We start from the raw sequence: 9,728 nt of genomic DNA, 5'->3' as shown, positions 1-9,728 counted from the left end.
TGCCCACTGTAGCCCCTGGGCACGTGGCCAAGTGGGAGCCACTGACCACAGCCAGGCAAGAAGGAGAAGGCCAGGGCAGCAGCTGCTACTGTGTTCAGTGGTCAGGGCTGCACGGGCTTGGGCGGCTCCTGGGTCAGCTCCGCTCACACGTGTCGCAGACACACTTCCGTGGGCATCGGTTGGGGCTCACGTGCCTGCCTGAGGAGTGTCCGGGACCTCAAGGAGGCCTGCAAGCCGCTCTCACACTCATGTCCATATGTGCTTTGGGCCCGTTTCTGCCTGCCAAGGTGCCTCTGGATCTAGCAGTCCCAGCCCCCATCCTCCCCTCCCCAAGACTGACACCATGAGGAGGAAAAGAAGCATCTTTAATTGAATCCCTGCCTCAACCCCCTAGAGAATTCTCCAAGCACCAAACATGTGAGAACTGGGCCCCCCAGCCCCAGAGCCAAGAAGTCTCTTCCCCAGACCCTCAATGCGCCACCTCCAGACCCCTCCCCACGCACACCTGTGACCAGTCTTGCCGGCTTTGTTCCAATAAATAACCCCAAGAACAAAGCTCAGGGTTAGGGGACCCAATGGGGCACCCAGCTCAGCACAGAAATCTGAAGAAGTGGATTATCTGAAATTGGGATCAAAATACACATGAAATCAGAGCTTGTATGCGAGCTGGGGATGATCCCCTCTAGGCTCCATTCCCCCACGGTCACCCCACGACACTGGCTCCTACAGTCAGGACGAACTCCATTTCATGTCGCACAGTAACAATTACCTGGCCAGCGTTCTCCACCATCAGACCTGACTCTGAATCCTGGGCAGGGGAGGTGGGTGCCCAGAAACCTTAAGAGACAGCGAGCCTCTGGAGAAAGGGGCTTGGCTTCCCAAGGACACAGGGATCGGGAGCAGGGCAGAGGGGCGAGGCTGGGGGCCGGGTCACTGCTGGGCCCTGCCTCGGCGGGTGCGGAGTGGACTCGAGGCTCGGGCCTGCACGCGCGCGGCCTCACCCATCTCCCTGCGGATGTCCCCAAGAGCCGCTGACGGGGACTCCAGCAGCCTCTGGAAGAGGCTGGGCCGGCCCGCTGCCGGCTCCTGGCACTGAAAGGTGACAGCTGTGCCGGCGTCAGCCTTCATCTCCCTAGAGAAGCCGTCGGAGGAGCCATCGAAGCAGCGGCCGATGGCGATCTCCTTGGCCAGCCTCGGGCTCTGGTCGGTGACCGTGTAGACACCGTAGTTGTGACCCAGAGGGTCCAGCGGGGCCAGCATGGAGAAGGCAGCCGGGTCATCAGCGGGCGCGGGTGGGGGGTGCCGTGCCAGGTAATCCTGCAGGAGCCCGTTGACCGCCACACGCCGGCAGCTGCCCTGCGGCATGATGGTCACCAGCGTCCTGTCCACCTGACGCTGGTCGAACAGCATCCCGCTGCACTTGAATTCCACACAGGCGGCAGAGGAGCTAGGGCGCTGGGGGTCCCGGACACTCCGGGAATCCCGCAGCCCGTAGAGCTGGCCCCGGGTCCGGGGATGGCTGCCTCCCAAATTGTGGGAGCGGACCATGTACTCCTGGGGCCCTTGGATCTTCACCTTGAGGAAGCAGGCCCGGAACTCCTGCGGGTTGGGCCACCAGGCCAGGAGATCTCCGGTCCAGGAGGCTGGCGCGCCCTCGCGGAAGGGGACCACGTTGTACTCGTACTTGTCCGCCTCCACACGGGCGAAGCGGAAGTGACTGGCGGTCACCGGGGCCTCCTGGCACTCGCGCAGGCTGCGCCACGGGTACACGGGCCCGTTGGCCTCGCTGGGCTCGCCGGGCCGGGGCTTGGCGAGGTTGATGCGGAAGCCGGTGCGCTTGAGGGCGGGGTCGTCGTGGTCCGTGCGGCGGTAGGCCAGGCGGCCCAGGAAGGGCTGCGCCACGCCCACGGCGGCCGGGAGCGGGCGCGGCCGCGAGGGCGCGGGCTCCAGCTCCTCCCCGCCCAGGGTGGCCGTCACCGCGGCGGTGTAGGCGTCGGGCCGGTCGGCGTCGCAGAAGGCGGGGAGGCAGGCGCCGTTCGGGCCGGTGACCGCGCTGTCGAAGCGGCCCCAGGCGCGAGGGTTGGCCGCGAAGCCGGGGGCGGGCTCCAGATTGACCAGCGTGACCACCACGCCCTCCACCTGCTCGCTGGGGTTGAACTTGTCGTTGGCGTAGGCGCGCACCTTCACGAAGCAGCGACGGCGCTCGGGCACGTCCAGGTTGAACAGACGGCGCTCGCGGATCTCCACGTTGCCCACCAGGAAGACCCGCTCCTCCCGGCGGGCCCGCTGGGACACCGGTCTCTCGCGCTGGAAGCCGCTCTCTTCTTCCCACAGCCCCGTGTCAGGGTTCAGCGACCACAGCTTCAGGGCCTCCGCGTGGCCCGGCATGCGGATCTGGTCGGCGGCCACGCGCACGGCCACCGGCCCCGTGTGCAGCTGCTCGGCTGAGCCGGCAGCCCGGAGGTCCACGGAGAACATGCCGTATGTGCGTAGCGGAGCCAGCACTCCGTCCCGGTCCGCGAAGCGCAGGTCGCTGGGCGCGGCGGCCGCCAAGGTGAGATTCCGGGGGTCCACGAAGGTCACCTGGGCCTCCACAGCCCCCGTGTAGGGTTGACCGTCAGCTCTGCGGAAGGCCCCGGGCGGGATGACCAGCTCTCCTAATGGGGCCTCCTCTCCCATTTCCCCGAGGGATATTCTGTTGCTCTGGCCGGCGTCTAAAATGATCGGGGCTTTCTTTCGCATGGCCTTGACCTCGTGGTACACACCGGCACCTCTAGGGTCAAAAGGCAGGACCCTGACAGTGTCCACGAACTGGCCACTGGGGTCCACAAAGGTCATCACCAGCCGCTGAGTGGAAGGCGCCACCTCGAGGGTGAAGTCACCCTGGTAGGACGTGAAGCCAATGGGCTCCCGGCCCAGCAGGATGCGAGCAAAGCGCAAGGGCTCCCTAGAGTCAGCGGCCACCACGCGGCCCCGGATCAGCCCCCGAAGGGGCAGACATTTCTGACAGCCACACTCAGCCACGATCTTGACTGGGAGGGTGTAGCCTGAGCAGTGGATCTTCCTGCTCTCAAGGCGGCGCACGGAGCAGCAGCGGGAGCCTGCGTCCCCACACCGGGGGCTGGAGCCTGCAGGGCTGGGACAGAGGGTGTCAGGGCAAAGGCCTACATCCAGGTAGGTGGGCCCTCTGCCTGGCTGACCACAGTCGTCTGGAAGCTTGATCAGGTGTTCTCGGGGCCGGGGGTCACAGGCTGGCTGGCCTGGGGCTGTGGAGCAAGGAAACAGGCAGATCAGGGTAAAGGGGAGAGCTCCAGGGAGGCCAAGGCTGGGGGCCTGGATTGGGGTCAGAGGCTCAACTCAGGGGCTCAGTGACTGAGCAAGGTCAGAGATCAGTCTGAAGTTGGGGTTCCATGTGAGGCTGAGTTTTTGCTGGAGTTGGGACTCAGTTTGGTGTCAGGGTTGGGGGAGGGTTACTGAAGATGCTCACCAAGCACGGTGAGGTGGGCAGTGCCTGATCGCACAGCCCCCGCGTCATTCCACGCTTTGCAGTGATAGGTGCCTGCCTGGTCTGGGCGGAGCCCATGCAGCTCCAGGTGGGCCCCATACCTGTGTGTCCGCCTATCCAGCAGCGTCCCGTTGTGGAACCTGGGGGGGGGGGTGGGGGTGGCGGGTGAACAACACAATGGCTGTCCTTGGCAGAGAGGAGGGGCTGCATCCCCCCCCCCATGCAGCACAAGGAGGTTGCACAGCAGCTTCCTCTGGGTCTCTGAGGCACCATGCATCACAGGATGCCCATTCCAAGCCCACAGCTGGGCGAGAGACCCACGAGCACGAGGCAGGGCACTCACCAGGAGTATTTCTTAGGCATGGGGGTGCCTGAGGCTTTGCAGCAGAAGGTCACATTCTGGCCAGCCTCTCGAACTCGAGACTCGGGGTGCTTCACCAGGTAGGGCTTCTCTGGGGGCAAAAGCAGCAAAGGTCAGGGCCCAGCTTCTCCCCATGACCCTTCCCAAGAGTCAGGTGCCGTCCAGTTCCTTACAGCAATGCTGTTTCACCTGGGGCTTTTCTGATGACTCTCACCCCACTCACTTTCACCCCACATCTGCTGGAGACTGGACCCTTAATGCAGAATCTTATTTTTTTGCCTTTAGCCATGGACTTTATTGTTTGAATATTTGCAGCTATTATTCTATACACAAATTTTAATTTCTTATAGAACTCTGTATTCCTTATTGCTGGGTCACTTCACTCTCCATTTTATGGCACATTTCCATCAAGAAGCATTTCCCTAGAGCACAGTCTGATTGATTGTGGGTTGTTGTTATTGTTCAATTGCTAAAGTGAAAGTTAGTTGCACAGTCGTGTCCGGCTTTTTGCAGTTCCATGGACTATAGCCTGCCTGGCTCCACTGTCCATGGAATTCTCCAGGCAGGAATACTGGAGTGAGTTGCCATTTCCTTCTCCAAGGGATCTTCCTGACCCAGGGATTGAGCCCAGGTCTCCTGCATTGCAGGCAGATTCTTTACCAGCTGAGCCACTAGGGAGTTTAGTTGCTAAGTTGTGCCCAACTCTTTGCGGTGCCATGGACTGCAGCCTGCTAGGCTTCTCTGTCCATGAGATTTCCCAGGCAAGAATACTGGAGTGGGTTCTTAATGCCTAATCTTAATGCTTCCCTTTGCAACTCACGTCTCACCCCACATCTTCTCCAAGGACTGTGACATCTTATTTCTTGCCCCATTGACCTCGCTGTGCATCATATCATCCCCAGTGCTTGGTGTCACCCAGAGTTACCTCCCCAGGTCCTCAGCCCCTCATCCCTCTTGCCATGAGGCACTTACCCAACTTATTAAGGACAACAGTGGCCACTGCAGACATGGAGCTGTTGGCCTGGGCCTGGGCCATGCCTGCTGAAAAGCCGTCCATTTGGGCACTGATGTTGGCTCGGCTGCTGGCACAGACTCCAGGCATCCGGAAGGTTCCATGGGCATCACTAGTGGCTACGGTGCCAGGCCAGTCTCTCAAGGAGACCCTGGCTCCTGGCAGCGGACGCCCAGATGGTGTGACCACCGAGCCCAGAAGAATGTGGTCGGGGCACCCACAGGTGTTGGGGCCACACCCTGCAGGGACACAGGGAGGCACAGAAGGCTCTTGACCCCTTCCTGGGGAGGGCTTTCCTCTCTATCAGTCACTCAACAAAGGCACATAGGCACCCTGCCCACCTTGATGCCCTCAGAGAGTCCTCAGCATGGACCTGCTTGGAGCAGCCCCTGGTGTGAAGGACATAGGGCTGAGTGGTCAGGGCTGAGGCAAGGGGGGGACCTAGGGTCCTGGTGTGAGGGAGATGCCCTGGGTGGAGGAGGGGCGGACAGGAGAGCTGACTCTCACAGGCCAGAGAGGCTCCTTCTAGCATGAGAGGAAATGTTCAGGCAGGGGCTGGGGGCCCAGCAAGGGGCTGCGTCTTGGGCCCAGCACCTCTCCCTCCAGTCCCAATCCTGCGGTTTCTCCATAAAATGGAAAATTCCACTGGAAACTTCAGGGCAGAGGCATGGAGAACGCAGAGCCAAGCAGGGTAGGGTGGGGACCCCACCACCCCATTGGCCACAGTGCTCCCCCACCCTGCTGCGGGCTCTGCTGGGGCAGTCTCCAGACCGTGTTTGTGGAGCCCAGGCCTGATTGGAATTTCCAGTCGCCTCCTGGCTGGCCTGGTGTCCGGCCCTGGGAGGGCCTGGGCATCGTGTCTGCCAGGGTGTGAGCGCGTGTCCGCGTGGGCGTGGGGGGACGGGCGGGGACTGCCAGTGTCATGCAAGTGTGCACCCGGAGTGCATGAGCCAGTTTCTGTGTGTGTCCACGTCCACCGGGATATCCGCACACCCCAACATGCACACGGAGGAAGCGCCTCCACAGATCTGCTCATGACTGGACATGACCCCCGTGAAGTCCACCGGTCCAGATATACACTTTTACCAGTGCTCCTCGGGGGCCCGGAATGGAAGGAAAAGCCAGTTTCCACGTGGTCCAAGTTCTGCTCCTCCAGGCTCCGCCCCTACACCCAGACTCCGCCTCCTCTCTCCAGGCACCTCCCCATCAGACTCCACCCTAATTAGCCCCTCTATGCACTTCCCTCAACTGGCCCCGCTCCCATCACACCCAGGCCCCGCCTCTAGTCCGCGATCTCCTCCAGGCCCCGCCCCTCCTACCTGGACACCGAGGCCTCAGACACTTCTGCGCCTCCGAGGGACGCCCGGGACACGCATCCCCCGCGGGGCTTGGGCAGCGGCGGCGGCGCAAGCGACGGCCTGGCCCGCAGCTCCCCGAACAGGGACCCCACGGGCCCCATGAGCCCCACGTGGCCTCTGGGGAGAGGGCAGGGATGGGGGCGTCAGGTGGCCGCCCACCCCAGAAACCCAGAATCTGGTGACAGTGGGGGGCTGGAGGACGCTCCTGGCGCGTGCATCTGAGTCAGAGAGAAGTCCTACCCTCTCCGGCGCAAGGCGAACCTGTCGCATGTGCAGCGGAGGTGCCGCCAGCACACCACCCGCCTCGACCTCCCTCTCCCGCCCCGACACAACCCAGCCGAGCTATTCTTTCTGCGTCTCACACGTGTCTGGGGCTCAAAACACGCTTTCACAGGACGAAGCTGTTGTAGAGCAAATGAGGGCAGCAAGAAGGAGATACGTTCCTGGGGGCCCCTTTCTGACCCCCCTACCTGGGCCCCCGCCATTTCAGCCCATCCCTTCCAAACCCCCCTCTGCTCCCCGCTCCAGCTCTCTCCTCTGGCCTCGGTCCTAAAGGACCCCCCTCTTCCTAGCCACGCCCACGTCCTGTCGGTCCTGCCCCCTCCCCAGAAACGTACATTCAGGCCTCGTCCACCTCCCGCCGGTCCCCTCGGCCCCCTGAGCCCCGCCCTCACCGAGCGGGCAGCGGAAGCGCACGTGGTAGTTGGAGCAGCGGCGACCTCGCGGCTGCTCGCGGTTGAGGCACCAGAAACCGCGCGTGGGGTTCAAATGTACGCGCTCGCCGACGTCCGACGGCAGGGCCCAGTCTGTGGTGCGCGCCTCCAGCGCCAGCGGCCTTGGGCACACGCGTGCCGGCCCGTAATAGAAGCGGATCGCGGCCAGGCTCTCGAAGTCACCGTCGCCGCCCGGATGGTCGACGTTGAACCAGGACGTCCACTCGCTGGCCTCTGCGGGCACCACACGCGCTGGGACCCGGGCCGCCGCCGGTCGGGCCCCATCAGTTCATGCGAAAACCCGGACTTGCCCACCCCCATCTCGCGTTTAAGCCGGGTTGCCCTGTGCTCAAAAGTGCATGGGCCAGCCCAGCCTTCCCAGATCCAGAGTCCTGGAGCACAGAAGGAGCTGTAAAGGGATCAAGGGAGGTTGTTTTCCTCTTGCAGCCTCCCTAGTTTTGCTGCTCTGCCCAGTACCTGAGCTGGCCCAGGAGTGCAAGCTGAGCTCTTGCCACTGCATCGCCAACCCCCACCCTCAGAATTCAGAACCCTTGAGAGGTAAGGAGATGTGAGGGCAGCAGAAGAAGCCCTGCCTGAGACCAGCCCTTCTGCTGCCCTTCCCCAGCCCCCCATCAGTGCCAACTGGGATCTTGTTTGTGCTGTGCTTAGTTGCTCAGTCGTGCCAAACTCTTCGTGACCCCATGGACTGTAGCCAGCCAGGTTCCTTTGTCCAGGGGATTCTCCAGGCAAGAATACTGGAGTGGGTTGCTATGCCCTCCTCCAGAGGATCTTCCCAACCCAGGGATGAAACCCAGGCCTCCTGTGTTGCAGGTGGATTCTTTACTGTCTGAGCCACCAGGGAAACTCACAAAGGGGCCTTGCTTACTGCCCACTGAACCCATCAGGCACCCTCAGTTTCGGGGAAGCCAGAGGTGGAAAGGGTCTGGCCTCTCACAGGTTAGCTTCTGTTTCCATCAGCCCCCCAGGGGGGTGCTCACTCCTTTAGTGATTCAAGAGCGAGTCAAATAGAACCTTCCTTTCTGGGAAAGAGTACCAGAACTCTTGCTTCCTTGACTGAACTGAGCTGGTTGTCCCACCATGCCACTTCACCCCCCACCCCACCCCCCGGTTTCCTCCTGGACAGCCTGGACTCTCCTTGCTCCTAAAACTGAAGACCTCTTAGGGCACCACTTCCAGGGGCTGCCACGCCCAGGGACGCCCCCTGCATTCTTCACCCAGCTCGCAGCATCCCCCTTCTCATATGACCCCACCAGCCAGAGCTCACTCAGAGCCCACAGCAGAACCAGGACACAGACCCAAACTGGCTCACCTTCCCAGTCCTCCAGGGCTGGCGAGGGCTGGCCAGGGCGCAACGATGAACCTTCAAGGGCCCAAGCAGTCACCGTGGGCTCCTCGGTGTCAGGAGTACCTATCAAAGGGGTAAGGTGTGGCGGGGTCGGGGGAGACCTCTGTGAGCTCCTGTATGTGAGGTGCTGCCACGGTCTCTCCCATTTCACAGAGGAGAAGCCAGACTCCAACGTCAGCGGACCCCGAGCACAGCAGCCTCCCCTTCTCCAGGAAGCCGCCCCTGACCTCCCCACCCCCAGGCTTTCACAGCCCATCCCTCACTCGCACACAGTCTCTTCCGCTGGGGAAGTCTGTCCACTTCACTCCCCCAGACCCAGTTCTCCCACGGTGCTCAGTTGGCTGTGCCCTTCTCTGCCCTCATCTTGATCTGAATTTTCCTTCATCACTTTGCTGGCTCCCTCAGTCTACCTTACATCCCTGCACTCGGGGCCCAGGCTGCCAAGGGGAAGTCCTTGGAATCTAGCCTGGCTTCTCTGGTCTCGAGGTGTCTGAGACAGCCAGGCTGGGCAGTGACAGACAAGTCCCTTCCCTCTTGGAGTCTCAGTCTTCCCATCTGAAAAATGGGCCCAGTGCCCGGCTCTACTGAGTGTTCCAAAGATGGGAGTTTTTTTTCTGAGTGAAATGTGTATATGTGCAAGAGGGGAGGAGCTCGGTGAGAGGGTTCAGCTCTGACCCCTTCATCCTGGGGACAAGGCTGGATGATTCAGGGCCCAAACGCCGTGGCTGCGATGGATATCCTGCAGACCCCTCTTGCCCCAGGTGGTCCCGGAGGGAGCGCCATCGTTTCCTTCCCCCTCACTCCACTCCCGAGGCGGGCAAGGCGGCTGCAGCGTGGGTAAGCAAGTGGGTCCCTTGGTTCTGTCTCCAGGCTCCAGCTGCTTGCCAGGTCCTTTGCCAGACCTTCGGGCGCCTGGAGGGGGGGCTGGGCGGGGGTCTAGGGGCGCCTCACCTCGGGCCCCCGCCAGGTGTGCGGCGGCAACACAGAGGCAGAGCAGTGTCGGCAGTGACGCCATGGCCAGGTCCGCAGGTCGGAGGGAGGGTCCCAGCTCCGCTGCGCACTCGGGTCGGACTCCCGCGGGTCTGGCGGCCGCTGGGGCTGAGGATGGGGGAGGGACGCGGCCGCAGGCCCCGCCCCGTGCAGGCCCCGCCCCGTCCGAGCAACTCCCCGGCCCGAGGTGACTTAGGTGACCACCCCTCTGGGGCGACCCCCTCGGTGCATCCGGCTGTACCTCCGCCCTCGGGCTGGCCTGCGTCCCCTCGTCGCCGACTGGAGGTCCCTTCCTGAGCCCACCCTCCCTTCTCCACGTCGGGAAATGCCTCCTGGAACAGAGCCTGAAGCCGTCCGGACTTTCAGGCTTTAGGCAGCCCTTTAGGCGGCTAGAAATCCTCCCCCGGGTCTCACTTCGATTCT

General features: G+C 62.6%; 1 protein-coding gene across 1 annotated transcript; it reads right to left on the bottom strand.

Moving 5' to 3' along the window:
- Positions 1 to 401: 401 nt before the first annotated feature.
- CILP2 (cartilage intermediate layer protein 2) lies at positions 402 to 9,390 on the bottom strand. Its single transcript, XM_055429881.2, has 8 exons — positions 9,267 to 9,390; positions 8,280 to 8,378; positions 6,911 to 7,183; positions 6,198 to 6,353; positions 4,839 to 5,117; positions 3,849 to 3,957; positions 3,488 to 3,645; positions 402 to 3,266 (listed from the first exon to the last, which is right to left on the bottom strand). The coding sequence occupies exons 1-8, from the start codon at positions 9,328 to 9,330 to the stop codon at positions 931 to 933; spliced, it is 3,474 nt and encodes a 1,157-aa protein (XP_055285856.2). The 5' UTR covers positions 9,331 to 9,390; the 3' UTR covers positions 402 to 930.
- Between the last annotated feature and the right edge of the window lie 338 nt (positions 9,391 to 9,728).

This window comes from Moschus berezovskii, chromosome 8, assembly GCF_049115385.1.
Source record: "Moschus berezovskii isolate FMDL1 chromosome 8, NW_MosBer_1.0, whole genome shotgun sequence".
In the NCBI taxonomy this organism is placed as follows: domain Eukaryota; kingdom Metazoa; phylum Chordata; class Mammalia; order Artiodactyla; family Moschidae; genus Moschus; species Moschus berezovskii.
Note: the sequence above shows the minus strand (reverse complement) of the source record. Positions and strands in the feature narration are given on the sequence as shown.

What these genes read in the sequence shown, in the direction of transcription:
- CILP2 (XM_055429881.2), bottom strand. Translation starts at nt 9,330, where the DNA reads ATGGCGTCACTGCCGACACTGCTCTGCCTCTGTGTTGCCGCCGCACAC. An exon ending in ACACCTGGCGGGGGCCCGAG is followed by an intron (nt 8,379 to 9,266) that starts GTGAGGCGCCCC and finishes CCCCTTTGATAG; the next exon opens with GTACTCCTGACACCGAGGAG. An exon ending in TGCCCACCTCACCGTGCTTG is followed by an intron (nt 3,267 to 3,487) that starts GTGAGCATCTTC and finishes CTTGCTCCACAG; the next exon opens with CCCCAGGCCAGCCAGCCTGT.